We start from the raw sequence: 25,410 nt of genomic DNA on the forward strand, positions 1-25,410 counted from the left end.
TTGGGGAATTTCCATGCCGTTTTTATCAATGAACTTCTATGTGTATTGTCGGCAATGCAATAGCCGCGGGTAGTTTTAAATGAGTTTTTTCCTTCAAAATGTAATTTTGGAGGGCGCATGCGCGGACTCCTCCAAGATGGCCTTGATGGCTCCGCACTGCCCTGACCACCCGGCGCACATAGCGGGGGAACCGGGACCCCGTGGGCCACGACGCCCACCTCAAGGCTGATAGGAAGTATTGGGGAACAATCCTATGCCGGCCGAATCGTCCAGGAAGGACCTGGAGCCTCTGTTCAGAGCTTCGGCGGAGCGGGCCGAATCCAAGATGGCGGGCGCCATGCTGCACGGCGCACAGACAACTGCAGAGAGCCCAGGAGAAAAACTTTCCTATGCCGCAGTGACCCGCTCTCTCCCCTCTGGGACCCCAGTGAGTACTCCTCAACATTTGGCTCAGTTCACGGCCCTCTCAGAGCACCCTGGAGAACAACCCATGACACCCCCCTCGCAGCCTCCCTCCCCGCACATCACAACAGGGTCTGAAATGGCTCTCACTCCAGCCCACTCTATCCTCACAGCCCCTGACCTCTTCTCCCAGTTATCAGCCCTGCTGGATTGAGGTCTGGCTCAAACTGCAGCCAAAATAACGGGCGACATTAGAGAGGACTCCCAGGCCCTGGGCTCCAGGATGGAGGCGATTGAGGACAAACTTGACCAGACCATCTCTAAAACCAGGCAGAACTCCAACCACATACAGGTCCTACAGGACCAACTGGACATTGCTCTCTCACGCATCGATGACCTTGAAAACAGGTCCAGAAGGGAAAACTTTAGACTAAGAGGTCTCCCAGAATCTATAACCGACTCCACGATGGCGGTCCAAGACTTCATTAAACAACTTATCCCTGACATCCCTCCACATAAATTGGAAATTGACCGCGCTCACAGGACATTAGGACCGCCGAGGAAAGATGGCCTCCCCAGAGATATTGTGGTCAAGCCACACTACTTCTCGGTTAAAGAAGAAGTGATGAAAAAGTGCAGATACCAACAGCCCCTCACGTGCAGAGGCCACGCCGTACAAGTCTTTGCAGACATTTCACCTAACACAATACAAAAAAGGAGGGCGCTGAAGCCCCTACTCTCGGTGTTGGCGCAAAACGAAATCAAATATAAACGGGCCTTCCCATTTGCACTCAAGTTTGATCACAGAGGCAAAACCTACTCTTTCCGCAGCTTCCAAGAGGGAGAAAGGATCCTGTTAGACCTCCGCCTCATCTCGCAAGAGTCAGCAATGGACTTCAACAATTCTGCGGCGGGGTCATACAAACGCCCATCCCCTGCAAGCCCCTTGCAACCCCTGTGGGAAAAACCTAAATACAAGCGCCCCAAGGAAGCCAAACCTCCATGAGTCCTCGAGTCAAGAAGATGTTTGATGAACTTTCCCTGATCTCTTTTTCCCTTTGTAGGCTCCTACACGAACTCGGTTGACTTTTCTTTTTTTGTTTTTTCTTTTTTATTGATGGTTTGTTTTTTCCTGTGGTCATCCCAGCATTAGATGGTCTGTGCTAGAGATTTTCTTTATTGTTTAGCCGGGGGGGGGGGGGAGGGAGGGGACGTTATGTCCCCTTTTTCTTCTCCCCCTCATCCCTAGATATCTTCTCCCAATGGGAAAGCCATAGGCAAGTGCTTCCATTCCAGGGTGGTCCCTTGGGGTATTCCTGTTGGGACTTACCTGGAGCTAGGTATTTTATTGTCATCCAACACGATCCTTAACACCACTTTATGACCCAGGTCTCCAAGGCACAGGGTAACAGAGTGCGAACTTATGACTCCTCATGATGTTGTGCCTTAGACGCAAAAATGAGCTTCGTTTTGCATGGGCTATGGCCCAGGGAGCCATCCTCATCCACCCGGAAATCTGTCCTGGGTGGGAGGGGAGGAAGGTGGGAAAAAAGGGTGGGCGGGGCCCCCTTCGGTTCCCCAGGTCGGACTAGATCCGATCAGCAGTTTTTTGTTCAACATTTAACTTAGGTGCGCTGAGGTCGCGGCAGTTAGGCTGCACCTCCATTAATCCCAAGGACCAGGTGTTACTGGTCTCCTGGGTTAGGAATCCTCCCTGTCAGCAGGGTTTGGACATTCCCTCCACTGTGAAGAGCGGTGTGCCCTGTTGCCATCACTGTTCACCCATGTCCCGAGAGGACTTGATCTTCCCCTCTTCCTATGATCTCTTCTCTACTATCTTCTCTAACAATTTATTCTCTTGTAGTTGGCTGTCTGCTGGGTTATACCCACTCCCCCAGTAAGAAACGAAAGGATGTCTTAATGGCCCCAACTTCGGTTCCCACTCTCCATCTGGAACAGGTAAGCGCTGAGGGATGGGGGGTAGGCCCCCTACTTCTGCTCCATGGCTGACACTGACAAACTGACCTCCCTATTAAGGGTGGCCACACACAATACTCAAGGGCTGAACTCTCCTTCTAAACGAAGGAAAGTACTTGATTTTATGAAATCCCGCAAGATTGATCTTCTATTTCTCCAAGAAACCCACTTCCCGATCCGGTACAAACCTAACTTTATCCACTCTCAGTTCCCATTGTTTTACCTAGCCAATGCGGACGATAAGACCAGAGGGGTTGCTATCCTTATATTTAAAAATTGCAGATTCACACTACAAAAGTTTCACCGAGATCCAGAGGGTAGGTACATCCTAGTTAAGGGATCCGTAGAGGGCAGATTATATTCCCTAGTATCTTACTACGCCCCTAACACAGGACAGCATAAATTCTTTAGCTCAATGTTTAAGACGCTCGGACCAATGCTTGAAGGCTCTATAATTTTGGGGGGAGACTCCAATGTGGCCTTCGACCAGGGACTAGACAAATCTAAACCCCCAACCGCCCAAAACATCCTTCCAACTAAAAACAGCTCGAAAATAGTTAAGCTGTTGTACTCACAAGGACTCACTGACATTTGGAGGGAATTACACCCCACCAAAAAAGATTACACTCATTTCTCACATGCCCACCAATCCTATGCTCGTATAGACCACCTGCTAGTCTCGAATGACTTGATCCCGGCAGCCCAAAGATCACAGATTATAGACACGGTATGGTCAGATCACTCCATGTTAAGTGTTCTGATAAATAACCAAACCCCACACCACAAATACAACCTTTGGCGACTAAAAGAAAACATCCTTTCTGACCCCGCCTGGAAAGTAGAAATTGAAAAGGCCATCACGGAATATTTTAATCAAAATGACACGGCAGACGTCTCCGCAGAAACCTTATGGGCAGCTCACAAGGCCACAATCAGAGGGAAATTAATACAAATAGCAGCCAAAATTAAAAAAGAACACGGAATAGACATAGTCAACCTAGAAAAGAAATTCCAAAAATTATGTACGGAGCACAAGAGAGACCCTGCTTTAGTAACCGTATCCCAATTGGATGCAGCACGCCTAGAATTAAACTTAGCTCTTACAGCCAAAGCGGATAAAAGTTTATCATGGCTAGGAGCAAAATATTACTATCAGAAAGACAGGGCTGGGTCTCTCTTGGCGTCCCGTCTTTCCCCGCGCACTCGCTCATATACCTTCCCCAAAATTAAACTAGTGGGCCATCCCCACACAACAAACCCATTGAGGGTCATGAAAGCCTTCCATGGATTTTATGCAGATCTATATAGCGAACATAAGGCAAGTAATCCCCAAACTCTGGCGAAATTTCTGAATGATCTCCCGATTCCTACCCTTTCGGCTGAGCACAGAGATAGACTCGAAGCTCCATTTTCTGCCGCAGAAGTGCTAGCGGTTATTAAAAATCTTAAGAGGCGGTCGGCTCCGGGTCCAGACAGCTTCTCCGTACCATACTATAAAACTTATGCAAATACCATAGCGCCTTATCTTGCTAGATTTATTAACTACAAAACCAAGGGAGAGCCTCTGGACCCGCAATTGAACGCTGCTTTCATAACCGTAATACCGAAACCAGACAAAGACCAGGGAGAAGTATCCAACTATAGACCCATATCCCTGATCAATAACGATCTAAAAATTATGACTAAAATTATGGCAGACCGTTTGGCCTCCTTTATTGGATCCTACATCCATAAGGACCAAGTAGGGTTTATCCCGGGAAGGCAAGGTCCCGACCAAATCAGAAGAACGGTGGATGTAGATTCCCTCCTGCAATCGGGCTGGGATGGTAGTGGGGCACAAAAGGGAATGTTGCTATCTCTAGATTTACAAAAAGCATTCGACTCTGTGTCTTGGTCTTACCTATTCTCAATCATACAACAATGGGGTTTTGGCCCACGGTTCACAGGGTTGCTACACTCCCTATACTCCAGCCCGGAAGCTAGAATCAAACTACAAGGACAACTCTCTGATCCTATTAAAATAGCTAGACGGACCCGCCAAGGTTGCCCGCTCTCGCCACTGATTTTTGCGATAGCGATTGAATCATTGGCAATTGCTATACGCACTAATCCGGACATAGCGGGGGTGCACTGTGGGCCAAAAACACATAAATGCGGGCTATTTGCCGATGACCTCATTCTTTACATAACGTCACCAGTAACCCCCCTCCCAGTGCTATGTAAGCTCCTAGAAGACTTTGCACAGATCTCTGGTTTATGTGTTAACTACTCCAAGTCTCAGGCACTCAATGTGTCCCTCCCGTCAGATCTGGTTTCTCGGTTGCAGGAGGCGTTCCACTTTTCTTGGAGCGAATCCAGCATTCGATACCTTGGAATCAATCTTACCCCCAAATTTGAACAGCTATACCAAGCAAATTACCCCCCCATTTACAAAAAATTAGAATCCAATCTCAAACAATGGTCCCCACACCACATCTCCTGGCTCGGTAAAATAAACTCTGTAAAAATGACTCTGCTACCGCGTCTCCTATATATTTTCAGAGCGCTCCCGATCGCAATACGGAAGGATCACCTCTCAGCATTCCAAAACAAGGTAGTAAAATTCATTTGGGGATCAAAGGGGCACAGGCTCCCGAGAAACACCCTATTCGGCCTAAGAAAAAAGGGGGGACTGGGACTTCCAAATCTTTTTTGGTACTACCAGGTGGCTAGATTGGCACAGTTATCAACAGTTTATGCCAAAACAACCAGACCTGATTGGGTAGAAATGGAAAGACAGGCAGTACCAACATTTACAATTGAATTCCTCCTCTGGTGCCCACCAAAGGCCAGGCCCCCGGTCATGTATCCCGCCTTATCACAATCTCTGAAGATATGGGACACTCTCAGAAAGAACCCTTCCTTAGTATCACACAGCAAACCCCTATCGCACATGTTCCGTAACCCCGCATTTCCCCCGGGTATGGACATAAAAGCCTTTCAGTGGTGGCTGGATAGGGGGATGTACCGGATCGGGAACTATTTTACTGCAGCGGGGCCGTGTACCCTCAACCACTGTATTAAACATCTGAGTCTCCCCAATTTGGAGAGGTTCAGGTTTTATCAAATTTCACACTTTCTCCAATCAATCTGGGTTGAGAAACCCGAACCACCGCAGTTCACTCCATACGAAATATGGTGTGGGGGTCTCCTGGAGCAGAGGGGGGGAATATCCTTAGTCTACTCTTAGCTTGCTGCTACAGATAAGAAAGCAACGTTCATGCTGGCATGGGAGAGGGATTTACAGGAAACATGGGATCTAGATCACTGGCACTCGGCCTTCTTCCGATCATTCAAAGGCATTTATAATATTTCCCTGATTGAAGCTAGCCTAAAGGTAATCACTAGATGGTACTTGACCCCCTCCCGGCTTGCTATGATGCATCCCGCGGTCTCCCCTCTCTGCTTTCGCGGATGTCACATGAAAGGTTCCATGATACATATATGCTGGGAATGCCCTAAAATCAGGACCTTTTGGCAAAAAATATTTTACGCCATATCCAAAATAACGGGTAAGACCATTCCCAAGTCTCCTCTAACAGCTCTTCTCAACCATCCCATTCCAGGGATCTCAAAATCATCACAGAAATTAGTATTTTTTGTTCTCCTGGGAGCCAAAATTACCCTTGCTAAAGCTTGGAAGATGCCCTCAGTCTCTCTCATAGCAGCTAAACGGAAAGTGTCATGGATAATCAGGGCCAGATTAACATAGGGGCTGGTGGAGCTGCAGCTCCAGGCCCCTCCCTCAATATAGGCCCATGGCAGTGGCTTATGAATATCTGTGTGCCTTCCTGAAGATGAGGAGCCCTCTGTGCACACGTGGAGGAGACAAGAGTTAGTCAGTGCTGCCAAGTGAGTCCTGTCTCTGCCGATGCCTGACTGACTCCTATCACAGGATCTGTTACATTCACACAGATCCTCCTATCCTCCTCAGTGTCTGGGAGCTGTCTGGGGGAGGGGCGCTGCTGTCCTAACCAGCAGGAGCCCGGGAGGAAGGACATCTCCCATGCTGTTGTTGAGATAAGGTTAGTACATTTGTTAGGTAGGGGTTTTATTGTGCTAGGGGAAAGACTGCTGCTTCCCCCCATGTAATGTGCTCTCTTGTGCCCAGTGCCCACCATGTCATGTGCATTGCAGGGCCCCCATGTAATGTGCTGTGCCCACTATGTCATGTGCTGTGCATTGCAGTGCCCCCATGTAATGTGCTGTGCCCACCATGTCATGTCATGTGCATTGCAGTGCCCCATGTAATGTGCTGTGCCCACTATGTCATGTGCTGTGCATTGCAGTGCCCCCCATGTAATGTGCTGTGCCCACCATGTCATGTCATGTGCATTGCAGTGCCCCCCATGTAATGTGCTGTGCCCACCATGTCATGTGCTGTGCATTGCAGTGCCCCCCATGTAATGTGCTGTGCCCACCATGTCATGTCATGTGCATTGCAGTGCCCCCCATGTAATGTGCTGTGCCCACCATGTCATGTAATGTGCATTGCAGTGCCACCCATGTACTGTGCTGTGCCCACCATGTCATGTCATGTGCATTGAAGTGCCCCCCATGTAATGTGCTGTGCCCACCATGTCATGTCATGTGCATTGCAGTGCCCCCCATGTAATGTGCTGTGCCCACCATGTCATGTAATGTGCATTGCAGTGCCCCCCATGTAATGTGCTGTGCCCACCATGTCATGTCATGTGCATTGCAGTGCCCCCCGTGTAATGTGCTGTGCCCACCATGTCATGTCATGTGCATTGCAGTGCCCCCATGTAATGTGCTGTGCCCACCATGTCATGTCATGTGCATTGCAGTGGCCCCATGTAATGTGCTGTGCCCACTATGTCGTGCTGTGCATTGCAGTGCCCCCCATGTAATGTGCTGTGCCCACCATGTCATGTCATGTGCATTGCAGTGCCCCCCATGTAATGTGCTGTGCCCACCATGTCATGTCATGTGCATTGAAGTGCCCCCCATGTAATGTGCTGTGCCCACCATGTCATGTCATGTGCATTGCAGTGCCCCCCATGTAATGTGCTGTGCCCACCATGTCATGTAATGTGCATTGCAGTGCCCCCCATGTAATGTGCTGTGCCCACCATGTCATGTCATGTGCATTGCAGTGGCCCCATGTAATGTGCTGTGCCCAATATGTCGTGCTGTGCATTGCAGTGCCCCCCATGTAATGTGCTGTGCCCACCATGTCATGTCATGTGCATTGCAGTGCCCCCCATGTAATGTGCTGTGCCCACCATGTCATGTGCTGTGCATTGCAGTGCCCCCCATGTAATGTGCTGTGCCCACCATGTCATGTCATGTGCATTGCAGTGCCCCCCATGTAATGTGCTGTGCCCACCATGTCATGTAATGTGCATTGCAGTGCCCCCCATGTAATGTGCTGTGCCCACCATGTCATGTCATGTGCATTGAAGTGCCCCCCATGTAATGTGCTGTGCCCACCATGTCATGTCATGTGCATTGCAGTGCCCCCATGTAATGTGCTGTGCCCACTATGTCATGTGCTGTGCATTGCAGTGCCCCCCATGTAATGTGCTGTGCCCACCATGTCATGTCATGTGCATTGCAGTGCCCCCCGTGTAATGTGCTGTGCCCACCATGTCATGTGCTGTGCATTGCAGTGCCCCCCATGTAATGTGCTGTGCCCACCATGTCATGTCATGTGCATTGCAGGGCCCCCATGTAATGTGCTGTGCCCACCATGTCATGTGCTGTGCATTGCAGTGCCCCCCATGTAATGTGCTGTGCCCACCATGTCATGTAATGTGCATTGCAGTGCCACCCATGTAATGTGCTGTGCCCACCATGTCATGTCATGTGCATTGAAGTGCCCCCCATGTAATGTGCTGTGCCCACCATGTCATGTCATGTGCATTGCAGTGCCCCCCATGTAATGTGCTGTGCCCACCATGTCATGTCATGTGCATTGCAGTGCCCCCCATGTAATGTGCTGTGCCCACCATGTCATGTCATGTGCATTGCAGTGCCCCCCATGTAATGTGCTGTGCCCACCATGTCATGTCATGTCATGTGCATTGAAGTGCCCCCCATGTAATGTGCTGTGCCCACCATGTCATGTCATGTGCATTGCAGTGCCCCCCATGTAATGTGCTGTGCCCACCATGTCATGTAATGTGCATTGCAGTGCCCCCCATGTAATGTGCTGTGCCCACCATGTCATGTCATGTGCATTGCAGTGGCCCCATGTAATGTGCTGTGCCCACCATGTCATGTGCTGTGCATTGCAGTGCCCCCCATGTAATGTGCTGTGCCCACCATGTCATATGCTGTGCATTGCAGTGCCCCCCATGTAATGTGCTGTGCCCACTATGTCATGTGCTGTGCATTGCAGTGCCCCCATTTAATGTGCTGTGCCCACTATGTCATGTGCTGTGCATTGCAGTGCCCCCATGTAATGTGCTGTGCCCACTATGTCATGTGCTGTGCATTGCAGTGCCCCCCATGTAATGTGCTGTGCCCAGTATGTAATTTGCTGTGCATTGCAGTGCTCACTATGTAATGTGCAGTGCCCACCATGTCATGTGCTGTACATTGCAGTGCCCACCATGTAATGTGCTGTACATTGCAGTGCCCACCATGTCATGTGCTGTACATTGCAGTGCCCACCATGTAATGTGCTGTGCCATGCAGTGATCCCACCAAGTAATGTACAGTGCCCACCATGTAATGTGATGTGCCATGCAGTGCCCACCATGCCATGTGCAGTTCCCACCATGTCATGTGCTGTGCCCACCCTGCCATGTGTTGTGCCCAGCATGTAGTGTGTTGTGCCCACTGTGCAATGTGCTGGGCTGTTCAGCAGTGCCCACCATGTCATGTGCAGTTCCTAACATGTAATGTTCAGTTGCATTGCCCACCATGAAATGTGCTATGCCATGCAGTGCCCACCATGTAATGTGTTGTGCCATGCAGTGCCCACCATGTAATGCGCTGTGCCCACCACATCATGTGCTGTGCCATGCAGTGCCCACCATGTAATGCGCTGTACCCACCATGTAATGTGCTGTGCCATGCAGTGCCAACCGTGTCATGTGCAGTGCCCACATGTAAATTATTGTGCAGTGCCCACCCTGTCCTGCTGTATTGTGCCCACCATGTCATGTGCTGCGCCATGCAGTGCTTACCATGTAATGTGCTGTACCCAGCATGTAATGTGCTGTACATTGTCCACCATGGCATGTGCCGTGCAGTACCCACAATGGAATGTGCTATGCAGGGCTCACCATGTCATGTGCGGTGTCCACCAATTAATGTGCTGTGCTCACAATGTAATGTGCTGTGCTGTGTCATGCAGTGTCCACCATATCATGTGGTGTCATGCAGTGCCCACCTTGTCATGTGCTGTGCAGTGCCCACCATGCCATGTGCAGTACCCACCATATAATATGCTGTGCCCACCATATAATGTGCTGTGCAGTGCCCACCATGTAATGTGCTCAGCTGTGCCCGCCATGTCATGTGCTGTGCCCACCATATAAGGTCCTGTGCCCACCGTGTGCATGTGCTGTGCCCACCATGCAATGTGCTGTGTTGTGCAGTACCAACCATGTCATGTGCTGTGCCCACCATATAATGTACTGTGCCTACCTTGTTATGTGCTGTATTGGGCAGTGCCAACAGTGTAATGTGCCGTGCCCACCATGTAATGTGCTGTACTTCGCCCACCATTAAATGTGCTGTATCCATGTATCCACCATGTAATGTGTAGTGCCAACCATGTAATGTACTGTGCTTCCCCCCCCCCCCGTGTTATGTACTATGCTGTGCCCCCCACAGACTCACCCCCTCACTCCCACCCCCCCCCTCTCTCTCTCTCTCTCTCATCCCCTCTCTTTCACCCTGTTCTCCCTCTCACCCCCTTCATCCCCCATTCTCTCTCTCTCCCCCTTCAACCCCCTATTTCCTACCACCCTCTCTCTCTTTCACCCTCTCTCTATTCCCCTTTTTCTCACCCCCTCTCTCTCGTCCCCATCTCTCTCATTCAACACCTTTCTCTCTCTTTTCCCCTCCCTCTCATCCCCTCTCTTTCAGCCCCCCTATCTCGCTATCACCCCCCCCCCCTCTCTCTCTACCACTCTCTCACACCCCTCTTTCTCTTTAATTTAATTCAACAAAAAATTGTTTGCGTTTTCATTTTATTTATTTTCATAAAAAGGCCCACCAAAATCCTTAGCACCAGGCCCATGTTGCTCTTAATCTGGCCCTGTGGATAATGGCTCAGGAGAAATTAGTAAGCTCTTTACTAGACACCTCAGCAAAGTTTGAGAAGACTTGGGAACCATGGTCCAAATACATAGGAATAAGGGAACATCCAAATGATTAGAAATGGACACTTAATAGAGGTGGGGGCACCGAGCAGACAGCTAAACTTTTCTCTTATCTGCACTTCACCTCTCTCCTTCTCACTCCTCCTTCTTCTCTCCTCCCCCAACCCCTTTTCTTATTTTCTATTTTCATTTCTTATTTCTCTCTCCCTGACTTTCCATACCTGGCAGGCATGAATAGAACTCACTCCCGCAGTGGGTGCTCATTGGAGTGATCTGCAGTAGAAAGTTTTACTTACTAGTTTGTCCCTGAGGTTTACATATGAATAATAGCATCTTTATGCATCATGCCTAAACAGCAACTGTACCAAAGGGATTGTTATGTTATTTTACACTTGAAATGTAACCCTTTTAGCAAAAGGTTTTTGCAACCAAGATAAGTTGGTCAATGTGCCAAAGTTTTCTATTATTTTTTTTTTCTTTTTACTTCGCTAATGTCTCTCTAGGTCCTCAGGTCATTAGTAAATAGAACCCATTCCGCTCTCCGGCACAGTGTGCTCCCATGAAGGGGTGCTGGGGGTGGATTGAGAGAGTTACCCAAGGCCCACCCATGAAGGCCGCAATAACACGGATCCTGTAGGACCTGATATTAGATACTTCAGTTTACAGTTAGTTATGATGTAACTCCAATGTATAAGTTGTTATAATGCAAACCATATCACTGTAACTATGATATGTACTTCTCCCGTTTAATTTGCTTTAAGATGTGACATGCAACGGAAGCTTGTTCTTATGCCGCGTACACACGGTCGGACTTTTCGTCTACAAAAGTCCAACGGACGCTGACGGACTAAAGGTGGCTGGTAATCCGATCGTGTGTGGGCTTCTCCGGACTTTCAACGGACTTTTTTAGCCTCAAATCCGACGGACTTTAGATTTGAAACATGCTTCAAATCTTTACGTCGTAAGTACGACGGACCCCGAAATCCGCTCGTCTGTGTGCTAGTCCGACGGACAAAAACCCATGCTAGGGCAGCTATTGGCTACTGGCTATGAACTTCCTTATTTTAGTCCGGTGTACGTCATCACGTACGAATCCGTCGGACTTTTGTGTGGTCGTGTGTAGGCAAGTCTGTTCGTAACAAAGTCTGCCGCAAGTCCGCCGAAGGTACGTCGGAAGTCTGTCGGACAGGCTGTCGGACTTTTGTAGACGAAAAGTCCGACCGTGTGTACGCGGCATTATAATTTGTTCTCCTGTCAAAATCTAATAAAAATCATTTAAAAAAAAAAAATGTAATTTTGCTGTCAGACTGTTCTAAACACAGGAAACATGCGCCCCTTTACAGGCATACTATAGACACCCCCCAGGTACGAAATTTAAAGGGATATTACACTTTTATTGTTTGACTTTAAGCATTATTAAAATCACTGCTCCTGAAAAAACGTCCGTTTTTAAAACTTTTTTTTGCATTGATCCATGTCCCCTGGGGCAGGACCCAGGTCCCCAAACACTTTTTATGACAATAACTTGCATATAAGCCTTTAAAATTAGCACTTTTGACTTCTCCCATAGACTTTTAAAGGGTGTTCCGCGGCATTCGAATTTGCCACGAACACCCCAAATTGTTCTCTGTTCGGCGAACTTGCGAACAGCCAATGTTCGAGTCGAACATGAGTTCGACTCGAACTCGAAGCTCATCCCTAGTGCACAATGAAAACCTGTGGCTTTATTTCACTATAAGGCAGGCTTGTTCCACCTGCTGGCCTGTATACATTTGTGGTAAATATTTTGCCAGGGCACTCTGGGGGAAAACGGCTGATCTAGAGAACATACTCAGAATCATTCATATCAGTTTGTAAGAGCTTGTGATTCTACAGACAATTGTGGGCTTCTTGCAACTACAAAATGCAATGTGGTCCAGTCTATGGATGGTCCCCAGGCAAGTACATAAAACCAATATGGAATAGATAATAAATCACACAAATAACAAACTAATCAAAAAGCAAAAGCCAGGCTGACCATCTAACACACATAAAATAGAAATGTAAATATAAACAGATGATATGAAATCAAATATAGAAGAAGATGATAATACAGATCGTTCTTCATTGCACACAGTCCATGCCACCACCTTCTTCATGACTGTCTGCTTTGGGCTAGAGGGAGGGGGTCCTGCCAGATAGACATCAAGGGGACCCATTCAGCCTAACAGCTGCCCTGGCCAAGTGGATCCGGCTGGTTGGTTGCACAATGTCACCAAAAATGTCAAAGCTTCCCAACACAAGGGTTGTCTAATAATGTTTGAGAGAGTTATGGGCATTGTGGCTCGTCACACCTGGTCCATCTCCTGTGGATCTCGTGCTGTGAAAACACAAAACTGCCCCACCATCTAAGCATTGTAAAGTTTGGGGGTTGTAGCTCCACAGCGCCATGTACAAAGCCATTTAACTTCAAACTAAAAGCTGTTTACTTTTTCTGAAGGCAAACACAAAGAAATGCTTCCAGCAGCAAAACAAAGTGCAACACACAAAAAGTCTGCTTGTCTACAAAAGTACAAAATATAATGAAACCCGGTTCATAGATGGGACTTTACCCCGGGCTCAGCACAGCCCCAGTCTGCCTATTACTCCAAACAGGTGTCTCTCCCCAACTCCTTCTCACACCACCACACCGAATACTACTTTCTGGTTTAAGTGCTGCTTCCCAGAGGCTCCTAGACCTTTGGAGACTGGAGTCCCTGTAGTCAGGGGTGGAGGCCCTTTTGTGAGAATAGAAAAAGAAAATGGGGTGCACTGGCCTAGTGCATTATCCAACCAATTTATTTATTTCTCACCGAAATGTCACTTTAGGGGCTCAAAACCTCTGGTCCCAAATACCTCTTTATTAATACAGAGAGGACTGCGAGTCAGTTCTCTCCTTAACATGGCTAACCCAGAAATTCCTCACCCACCTATGGTGAGCCCCCCGAGTACCCACACTCTTCCCTTAAAGGGATCCTAACTTAAACACTGGTGCCACATAGCACCCCGTTCAGGACCCATCCTTGGCGTCCTGTACAGTGTAAATGTTGGAAAGTAAAGGGTTAAAAACAATATGCACTTGCTCTGTAAAAGAGGGAATTGGACATTTGGTCATGCTCAGAGAAGGGTCACCTTAGAGGACTGCATAGTTCAGCAGACAAGCGGATGGATCCTACAGAGTTAATCGCTTGTCTATAGAACATGGATGCGGTTTTGCTTTTTCCAGCTGAGCACCACATTCCATGAACGGTGACACCCGCGGTGAAGGACAATGACTCTGCGAGCCAAGAGCTGTATCGGGGTCACTCCCGTCATACTCGTGCAGCACCAAGTCATCCTCCCACAACACGCTCACTTACACACTTGTCTCCAAGCTGCTAGTGAGAAAATAGAACGCTATACAGCTGTCAGTGTGGAACATAAAAACCTCTGTGACTTCTGGGGCACAAGGTGTGGCCTTGTGAGGTTGAAGCTGCCTCCCTAGATGGGAAGCAGACAGGGAGGATGAAGTTTCTCATTGGATGAAGTTTCTGACTGAAGGACCTCAAATAACTGCGCATGCCAAACTGGAGGTGCTTTCAAAAAAGAGTTCAGGGAAATTGTAAGGGCTCCATCATGGAGAAAGGTGGGGTCTTGTGGGTGCCAAGCTGTCTCCTTTGATGGGAAGCAGGCTGTATCTTCTCATTGGAGGAGTGGGAGTAGCTGTCCATTGTTAGCTCCATGCCCCAGTAATAAAAAAATGAAGCAGTCTTACTCAGATGGAAAGTGATTGTGGGAAAAGAAGCCCCTGACTACAGGACTGCAATTATCTATTTGTGCCAAGCCAGCCATACTATCCAAAAAGAGTTAAGGGAAATTTTCAGGCTGTTTCATGAACAAAAATATTCCTTGTGAGTGTGAAACTGGCTTCCTAGATGGGAAGAAGCAGATAGGGAGGATGAAGCCCCTGACTAAAGGACTACAATTAACTATGCGCACCAAGCTGGACACCCTATAAAAAAAATTACGGGAAATTTTTAGGCTGTTTCCTGGACAAAAATAGTCCATGTGAGTGTGAAACTGTCTTTCTAGATGGGAAGAAGCAGATAGGGAGGATGAAGCTCCTGACTGCAGAACAGTCATTAGCTATGCACACCAAGCTGGACAGCCTATAAAAAATTAGTTAATGAATATTTTCAGTCTGTTTCCTGGAAAAAATAGTTCTTGTGAGTGTAAAACTGGCTTCCTAGATGGTAAGAAGCAGATATGGAGGATGAAGCTCCTGACTGCAGGACAGCAATTAGTTTTGCACACCAAGCTGGACATCCTCTAAAAATATTAGTTAAGGGAAATTTCAAGGCTGTTTCCTGGACAGGAATAGTCATTGTGAGTGTGAAAGTGTCTTTCTAGATGGGAAGAAGCAGATAGGGAGGATGAAGCTCCTGAGTGCAGGATTGCAATTAGCTATGCGCACCAAGCTGGACATCCTAAAAAAATGAGTTATCAGGAATTTTCAGGCTGTTTCCTGGACAAATATAATCTTTATTAGTGTTAAATTGGCCTCCTAGATGGGAAGAAGCAGATAGGGAGAATGAAGCTTCTGACTAGAGGACTGGAATTACCTGCACTTTGATAGCTGTCTGTACTATCAAAACAGATTATTATTATGTGTTTGGGTTTAAACGGATGAGGTGACAACCCTAGTGCAAAGTCACATGACAAGTGGTCCCCCATGATCTCCAATGAGCACCGCTCATATCTGTGCGACTTCAGATTAGTCCCTGCACTACTTTGGTCAGACTTTGATGTGACTGGAGGTCCATAGACCCAACATTACACAGGCATTGCTTCAAGTCATGTGACTTACATCAGAGGTTCTCATCTCCTGTCCTCAGGACCCACCAACAGGCCAGGTCTGCAAGATAACTGAAACACATCACAGGTGATATCATTTGCTGCTCAGTGATTGCAGTATTCTAGTCTGCATCTCCCCCAAGGTAATACTTAAAATCTGGCCTGTTAGTGGGTCCTGAGGACAGGAGATGACCTAGATCAGTGCTTCTCAACCCTGTCCTCAAGTACCCCCAACAGGCCATGTTTGCAGGTTTTCCTTCATCTTGCACAGGTGCTTTAAATCAGAGTGAATGGTTTGGTATTTTGGAGAGATATTTTATCTAAGAGAAATTCCCAAAACATGATGTCCTGTTGGGGGTACTTGAGGACTGAGGTTGAGAACCACTTCCATACAGGTCATACGAGTGTGAAAGGGGCCTTAGTCCTACCAAATATATCCTTACATGACATCCTCTCCATATTCACTGGTGATCTTTAATATTGAGATTATTTGGGATTATTATTGTTTTCTATGGAATGATGAGGATGAAGGACAGAAGGGAATGCCCATAGAGTATAATGGGATGTAAAATACTCATTTGCAGGCAAATCTGAGACGCTCAGCATTTTATCCTTTCCCACAGGTGTCCCCAAGTAGAGGAGCGGATTATAAGATTGGGATTATTTGGGATTATTATTGTTTTCTATGGAATGACAGATAAATGATAGAAAGGAATGTCCATAGAGTATAATGGGAAGATGTGACCCGGAGTCAGAACCATTCACCGTACCCAATACTTCCTCCCCCGACATCCTCTCCATAGTCAGTGGGGATCTTCAAAACGGAGAGGAATTGGATAATAATTGTTTTCTAAGGAATGAAAGAATGAAATGTCCATAGAGTATAATGTATATCAACTTTTCTTGTAGACAAATCTGAAAGATATAAGAAGTAAAGGGACATGTATCCCTTCTGAGACCACGGCCTCATTCAGAGGCTTTGTCTTTATATAATAACACACACATGGGTAGTGGCGCAGCCTATTAGGTGTTTTTAAATAAAACAAAAGTCCATCTAAAAGTCCTTTGATCTAATCAGCTCTGTGTAAAGGAACGGAACAGTCCACTGTATCAGGGCCAGCCTTGCAGGGGAAGTGGAAGAAGACTCCAGACATGCAGAAAAAGAGAGAGAAGACACAGGCGCCTATGTAATCAGGTACATATGGATCCAATGAACCATGCTAACGTCCGTCCAGGCTGTGTGTTTGACCCTCATCTCCCATATCCAGATGGTGTTGTTGGAAGTCCTGGCCAGCAGGATACTGTGGGGCTTAAGCGGGATCCAAACCGAGGGTTGGAGTGCAGCTGAGGTCCGATGGAGAGGGCTGGACCGCAGCGCTGTGCATGATGGAGTCACTGGCGTTCTCGCAATGCATTTCGGAGCATGCGCACTGGGGAAATGTACACAGTGCACCCTCCTTTGTCAAGCTGAGAACAGCCTTTTATGTGCCTTGTAGATGCTGCCATCTAGTGGAGAGAGTTAATTAATACTGATACTAGTATATAAACAATATACGTGTCCATATATACAGTATCTCACAAAAGTAAGTACACCCCTCGGTCACATTTTTGTAAATCTTTTCTTCTATCTTTTCATGTGACAACACTGAAGAAATGACACTTGTCTACAATGTAAAGTAGTGAGTGTACAGCTTGTATAACAGTGTAAATTTGCTGCCCCCTCAAAATAACTCAACACACAGCCATTAATGTCTAAACCGCTGGAAACATAAGTCAGTACACCCCTAAGTGAAAATGTCCAAATTGGGCCCAAAGTGTCAATATTTTGTGTGGCCACCATTATTTTCCAGCACTGCTTTAACCCTCTTGGGCATGGAGGTCACCAGAGCTTCACAGATGGCCACTGGAGTCCTCTTCCACTCCTCCATGATGACATCACAGAGCTGGTGGATGTTAGAGACCTTGCACTCCTCCACCTTCCATTTGAGGATGTCCCACAGATGATCAATAGGGTTTAGGTCTGGAGACATGCTTTACCAGTCCATCACCTTTACCCTCAGCTTCTTTAGCAGGACAGTGGTGGTCTTGGAGGTGTGTTTGGGGTCGATATCATGTTGGAATACTGCCCTGCGGCCCAGTCTCTGAAGGGAGGGGATCATTCTCTGCTTCAGTAGGTCACAGTACATGTTGGCATTCATGGTTCCCTCAATGAACTGTAGCTCCCCAGTTCCGGCAGCACTTATGCAGCCCAAGACCTTGACACTCCCACCACCATGCTTGACTGTAGACAAGACACACTTGTCTTTGTACTCCTCACCTGGTTGCCGCCACACACGCTTGTCACCATCTGAACCTAATAAGTTTATCTTGGTCTCATCAGACCACAGGACATGGTTCCAGTAATCCGTGTCCTTAGTCTGCTTGTCTTCAGCAAACTGTTTGCGGGTTTCTTGTGCATCATCTTTAGAAAAGGCTTCCTTCTAGGACAACAGCCATGCAGACCAATTTGATGCAGTGTGCAGCGTATGGTCTGAGCACTGACAGGCTGACCCCCCACCCCGACAACCTCTGCAGCAATGCTGGCAGCACTCATACGTCTATTTCCCAAAGACAACCTCTGGATATGACGTTGAGCACGTCCACACAACCTCTTTGGTCGACCATGGTGAGGCCTGTTCTGAGAGGAACCTGTCCTGGTAAACCGCTGTATGGTCTTGGCCACCGTGCTGCAGCTCAGTTTCAGGGTCCTGGCAATCTTCTTATAGCCTAGGCCATCTTTATGTAGAGCAACAATTCTTTATTTCAGATCCCCAGAGAGTTCTTTGCCATGAGGTGCCATGTTGAACTTCCAGTGATCAGTATGAGGGAGTGAGAGCGATAACACCAAATTTAACACACCTGCTCCCCATTCACACCTGAGACCTTGTAACACTAACGAGTCACATGACACCAGGGAGGGAAAATAGCTAATTGGGCCAAATTTGGACATTTTCACTTAGGAGTGTACTCACTTTTGTTGCCAGTGGTTTAGACATTAATGGCTGTGTGTTGAGTTATTTTGAGGGGACAGCAAATTTACACTGTTATACAAGCTGTACAATCACTACTTTACATTGTAGCAAAGTGTCATTTCTTCAGTGTTGTCACATGAAAAGATGGAAGAAAAGATTTACACAAATGTAAGGGGTGTACTTACTTTTGTGAGATATTGTATTATCTGTGTTCTTCTGTATAAAAGTTCCTATGACTACGTGTCTCAGTCTCAGCCCCTCCCTGTGTAGGAATGTACAGAACTGGTTATAATGAGTGTCAGATACTTTCAGTGTCATTTCTCTCTTCTGCTCTCAGCGATGGCGTCTGCTGATCTGAGGAAGGAGCTGGAATGTTCCGTCTGTCTGAACATTTATACAGATCCTGTAATCCTGAAATGTGGACATAACTTCTGCCGGGACTGTATTGGTCGTGTGTGGGATACACAGGAGAGGTCTGGAGGTTATTCCTGTCCTGAATGTAGAGAAGAGTTCCAGGATCGGCCTGCACTGCACAGGAACATAACACTACGGAACATAGTGGAGAATTTCCTGTCCACCCATCCAGATCAGGAGGAGTCCGGGGTCTTCTGTACTTACTGTATTCACACTCCTGTACCTGCTGTGATATCCTGTCTGCTGTGTGAAGCTTCTCTGTGTGACAATCACCTGAGAGTCCACAGCAAGTCACCAGAACACGTCTTATGTGACCCCACCACTTCCCTGGAGAACAGGAAATGCTCCGTCCATAAGAAGATCCTGGAGTATTACTGCACTGAGGACTCCACCTGTATCTGTATGTCCTGCAGGCTGGATGGAGAACATCGGGGACACCAGGTGGAGACTCTGGATGAGGCCTCTGAGATGAAGAAGAAGAAACTGAGGAATGTTCTGCAGAAACTGATGACAGAGAGAGAGGAGATGGAGAAAAGAGTCCAGAGTCTGCAGGAACACAGGAGGAAAGTACAAGGAGAAGCAGATGATGAAACAGAGAGAGTCACTGTCCTGTTCAGAGACCTCAGGAGACGTCTGGAAGATCTGGAGAATAGAGTCCTGAGGGAAATCTCCGGGCAGGCAGAGCGGATCTCCGGGATAATCAATGATCTGGTCCAGGATCTGGAAATAAAGAAGGAGGAGCTGTCCAGGAAGATGGGGGACATTGAGGAGCTGTGTAACATGACGGATCCACTGACTGTCCTACAGGAATCAGACACAGGTGACTTGTGTGATACTGAGGATGGAGATGATGAGGACAGAGAGAGACATGATAAACTCCTCCATGATGGGGGGGATCTGGATGTGGGGGGGATCTCACACACATTACACACAGGTTTATCTGATATCATGTCTGGGGTAAATGTAGAGAGGGGGGGTACAGACATATTACTGGATGTGAGGACAGCTGGTAATAATCTACATATATCAGATGACAGGAAAACTGCATCCTCCTCATCATCACATCAGAATCACCCAGAAACACCAGAGAGGTTTGAGTATTATCAGGTGATGAGCAGTCAGAGGTTCTCCTCAGGGAGACATTACTGGGAAGTGGATGTCGGGGGGTCATGGTGCTGGAGAGTCGGGATGTGTTACCCCAGTATAGACAGGAGAGGACGTCAGTCAGTGATTGGATATAATAAGAAGTCCTGGAGTTTGGAGAGGGGGTTGTATAATCCGCTCTCAGTGATACATGACAGTAATAAGACCCCATTACCCGGCGATGTCTCCAGTGGGAGAGTCAGGATAGATCTGGATTATGAGGCCGGGCGGATCTCCTTTTATGATCTGTGTGACCCGATCCGACATCTCCACACCTTCCACACCACCTTCACTGAGCCCCTCCATGCTGGGGTATATGTATGGGGGGGAGGGGGAAGTTGTATAAAGATATGTGGGGGGGATCAGAAGTGAGAGATCTGCCCAGAGACATCACAAGGTGGATTATCTGATTGGTGATTGGTGGAATACTCATCTAATAGGAGGAAGCAGAGGACAGGAAACATGAGTGATTTATTTATAAAGCTGCAGGTTCCGGGGCCGTCATCTTCATCCTAAACCTCACTTCACTACCTAGTGTGTCACTGACCAGGAACAAGCATGCAGGAGGTCAGATTGTTCAGCCTTCACTGGCTGCATGCTTGTTCTGGGTCAGTGACACACTACATAGTGTAGCCAGGATCAGGATGACGGCCCTGGGGTCTCCACCATCACTGTCTATCTATAGAAGAAAGGGGTATTTTCAGCTTTGGATGGAGTGGGGGAGGATTAGAACCTCTGTCAGATCTTTATTTCTGCTATCTGGGGCTCCATTAGAGAGATTTCCCCTCACTTCCTGTTCCTGTGACAACATTTCCCCAGACAGGAAGTGAGGGGAACTCTCCAACAGCAACACAGACAGAAAAAAAATCCTTTTCTTTAGTAGAGTAGGGGAAGGATTAGAACCCCTGTCAGATCTTTATTTCTGTCTGTGTCCCTGTTGTAGATTTTCCCTCATTTCCTGTCTGATAAAACGTTGTCACCAGGACAGGAAGTGAGGGGAAATCTCTCTAATGGGGTAAAAACCTGACAGGGGTTCTAATCCTCCCCCACTCCATCCAAATCTAGAACAATAGGATTTGTCTAGACACACACTTTAATATCCACAATGAGAATTCCGACATTTCTGTCCTCACAGGTTCCTTTACATGACCAATCCATGGATCTGTGATTGCTCCTCCCCCTCACTGTGATTGGTTGTGGTGATTATCACTATGAATACAGCCAGTGCTAGTCTTGTTCCTATTGGTTATGATGTGGAGGGGGCGGGGATTGTGGTGTGGGTGGGGTAATGTGGACAGGTGACGGGGGAGGGGTATACAGTCTCAGGAAGTGGAAATCCTCGGCTCTGTATATGGGAATATTGATCAATGATTGGATATAGATATAACAATCAGACAGATCGGACTATTACTAGTATAGCACAGACCCGATACAATAAGCCAGAGTTGCGATACAACCACCTTTTGGGTGGAACCTCCGACTGTGACGTCATCACGTTAGTTTCTTCAGAGACGGTGGACGGGCGCACGACATAGGAAGTAGAGTGAGAGCGATGGTTGTATCACAACTCCGGCTTATTGTATCCACACTGCCTGTTGGCTGATAGATGACTTCTTTCTTGTAAGTACAATACTTATTTCTCATGACATTTTATTACTGAACGTTCTACACCATGGAAGTCCTTTTTGCTTTGTGATTTGAGTTCTCATAGCAGCAGCGGGAGTCTTGGATTTCCCATAAAGGGTTGAGGGAGACCAGACTTCCCTAAGGCTGGGTGAGACTGCTATGGAGGTCATCGCTTTCTGCTAAGCAGGTTATCTATACACTTTGGGTGCTGATCTGGAAGAACTTTCCTTTGTTCTGAAGACTTTGTCACCATCTCCTTTCTGCAATTAATCTCATCTAGATGGACTCTGTTTTATAAGAATCTATGGACTTGTGTCTTGATGGGACCTTGCTTTAGTTTTTCTTTTTTCACTTTTTTCTTTTTTTTTTCACTTTGGTATTTTTTCACTTATATTTTTTATGTATACTCACATTCATACATGTATGATTTCATGAATTTAAATGCACTTCCCTTGTGGTGTTAGAAATCCTGTTTGCTGCATTTTTGGTGTATATTTGGTCAGTTATAAAACAAACAAAAAACGCTCCTCCCCATTGAAATGAAGAAACTGATATCTCTGCCCCGTGTCTTCCGCCCCTCACCCACCTTTACTGACATCTGAAGTTCCCTCCACCTCCAATCTAATACCCCCTTTCCTGCCACTTCACCCCCCCACTGCACTGATCCCCCCCGGCACTGACCCCCCCAGCACTAATCACCCCATCACTGATCACCCCCAGCACTGATCACCCCCAGCACTGATCCCCCCAGCACTGATCCCCCCCAGCACTGATCCCCCCAGCACTGATCCCCCCAGCACTGATCCCCCCAACACTGATCCCCCCCAGCGCTGATTTCCCCAGCACTGATCCCCCCCAGCACTGATCCCCCCAGCACTGATCCCCCCAGCACTTATTCCCCCATCACTGATCACCCCCAGCGCTGATCACCCCCAGCGCTGATCCCCCCCAGCGCTGACCCCCCCCAGCGCTGATCCCCCCCACTGCACTGATCCCCCCACTGCACTGATCCCCCCAGCACTGATCCCCCCCAGCGCTGATCCCCCCCACTGCACTGATCCCCCCCACTGCACTGATCCCCCCACTGCACTGATCCCCCCCAGAACTGATCCCCCCCAGCACTGATCCCCCCCAGCAATGATCCTCCCAGCACTGATCACCCCCTTGTAAACCCCGATCCCTATGTGGTCACCCTGCAGCTGCCAGCTTCCCTCCTCCGCCCTCCTGTTGGATTTGGGTGCTGCAGGGTAGCCACAGGGGGATCTACTTGTTCAAATAAATCCCCCCCGCTGCTCCGACCCCCCTTCAGTGCCCCCACCTCACTCATGGCCAGATGCCCCCTCTGTACAGCTGCTGGCTGGATTTCCTTGCTCCCCCTCCCACCAGCTGCAACCTCTACTGGGGCGGGAGATCACTGCCAGGATGAAGAGCGGAGGGGGTGATAATCATGTGTTTACAAGCCCCCTTCCATCCCTGAATGAATACAGTCAGCGATCGTTACTGATCACTTCTGTATTCATTCTTCACCGAAGCATAGTAAACTGTGTTTACTATGCATCAGTTTGTGAATTAATTGGAGCCTCTATACAGACTCCTATTCATTCATCTACAGTGCAGAGAAAGGGAATACAGATAGTCCAGAAAGAGACATTCGATGTTTGTTTAGACCCCTGATGTCTCTACAAAGCTCCCCCTCCAAAAGTTAAAAAAAAATAATAAATAAATAATTGTAACTGTATAAATAAATTTAAATTGTAAAACATAAACCATAGTAAGGATAGACATGCGTCTAATTCTCCCTCTCCTCTGAAGTCCGATCTATGTGTGGATTGCTCTCCAGTAGGGATGGTGAACGGTTCGGGATGAGGTTTGGTTGTTCGGATGTTCTGTGAACAGAGAATAATATGTGATGTTCGGGGAAAATTCGAAAGCCGCCAGAACACCATTAAAGTCTATGGGACAAGAACATGAAAAACCAAAAGTGTTCATTTTAAAGGCTTATACACAAGTTATTGTCATAAAAAGTGTCTGGGGACCCGGGTCCTGCCCCAGGGGACATGGATCAATGCAAAAAACGGAAAATTGTATACTCACCTTTCCGTAATTTTCCTTTCCTGTCGTATCTTCATGGCAGCATACACTTTGGGTTGTGACTCCGCCCCCACAACCTGATAGGACTACATAGCTATAAGTTGTAGAGATGGCCCCTGCCCAGTATTCTCCGTATATATATCTCACCTTAGACGGGTGGGAGATTGTATGCTGCCATGAAGATACGACAGGAAAGGAAAATTACGAAAAGGTGAGTATACAATTTTCCGTTTTCCTGTCGCATCATGGCAGCATACACTTTGGGGAGTAACTCGCAAAGACTGGGTGGGAATTCAAACTAAGTTTATTAATCAAATAATAGAGGAATTGGCCTGGATAACGGATCTTCCGAAATCCACCGTGGATAAGCAGGCGGAATCCACCTTGTAAAGAGACATGAAGGTGTTCCTGGAGGACCAGGTAGCCGCTCTGCAAATCGTCTCCGCCGAGACTCTACAATATGCCGCCCAGGAGGTTGCCACTGCCCTGGTGGAGTGTGCCCTTAAGCCCTCAGGTACTTGATGGTTACTCAGTGAGTAAGATCTCTTGATGGTCTTTACTAGCCATGAAGCAATGGTGCGTGAGGATGCCGCTTGACCTCTCCTGAAACCATGTGGGATAATTAGGAGGTTCTCCGACTTTCTGATGGATTTTGTTGCTGAGAGGTATTCCATAACGGTACCCTTAACATCTAGTGGATGAGGGTCTCCCTGATCCGTGCTGAGTGCTGGAAGATTAATCTCCTGGTTAAAATGGAAAGATGAGGACACCTTGGGGATGAATCGATCCGAAGGCCTTAGGACTAGCCTGTCTGGAAGAACAACCAAGTATGGTTCGCTAACCATTAGAGCTTGCATCTCTGACACTCGCTTCGCCGATGTTATGGCTATTAAAAATGAAACCTTTAGCGTTAGATCCCAGAGGGATATGCTCTGCGTTGGAAAAAAGGGTTCCTTGGATAATGCCTCTAGAACAATTGAGAGATCCCAGACCGGGAATGACGGTTTTCTGGGGGGCCTCAGCTTTAGACAGGCCCTCTGAAACTGAACCACCAGAGGCTCTTGCGCCCATTTAACTCCTGTCAAGGCGGACAGGGCCGATACCTGGACCTTCAGGGTGCTTGACCTAAGGCCTTTCTCTAGGCCTAATTGAAGGAATTCCAAGATCTGAGACACCGACGGGGAGGACGAGTCCCAACCTTGCTGTTGGGAGAAGGAGACAAATTTTTCCCAAACTCTTCTGTACGTGATGTTGGTAGTAGGCCTTCTGGCCTGGAGTAAGGTATCCACCACCTTCTGGGAACAGCCCTGCTCTAGGTACCTAGCCCTTTCAGTCTCCAGGCCATCAAGTGTAGCTTCCCCGGGTTCGGGTGAAGAAGATGTCCCTGGGAGAGTAGGTCTGTCGTCAATGGGAGAGGCAGAGGCTCTGCCGTGTTCAGCTGCATGAGGGTAGTAAACCATGGCCTCCTCGGCCAGAAAGGGATCACTGCTACCACCAATGCTGTTGACTTCTTGAGTCTCAGGAGGAATCTCGCTATGAGAGGCGTCGGGGGGAAA

The 25,410-nt window shown here is 47.7% G+C and overlaps 1 protein-coding gene across 1 annotated transcript in view; it reads left to right on the forward strand.

Annotated features, from left to right (window-relative positions):
* The first annotated feature begins 18,854 nt into the window (after positions 1-18,854).
* LOC141129102 (uncharacterized) overlaps positions 18,855-25,410 on the forward strand; it is a 100,361-nt gene continuing 93,805 nt past the window's right edge. Inside the window, exon 1 of the mRNA XM_073616904.1 lies at positions 18,855-20,497. Coding sequence (XP_073473005.1) covers positions 18,872-20,497 — 1,626 coding nt within the window. The 5' untranslated portion in view covers positions 18,855-18,871. The remainder of the gene's footprint in view (positions 20,498-25,410) is intronic.

This window comes from Aquarana catesbeiana, linkage group LG01, assembly GCF_042186555.1.
Source record: "Aquarana catesbeiana isolate 2022-GZ linkage group LG01, ASM4218655v1, whole genome shotgun sequence".
In the NCBI taxonomy this organism is placed as follows: domain Eukaryota; kingdom Metazoa; phylum Chordata; class Amphibia; order Anura; family Ranidae; genus Aquarana; species Aquarana catesbeiana.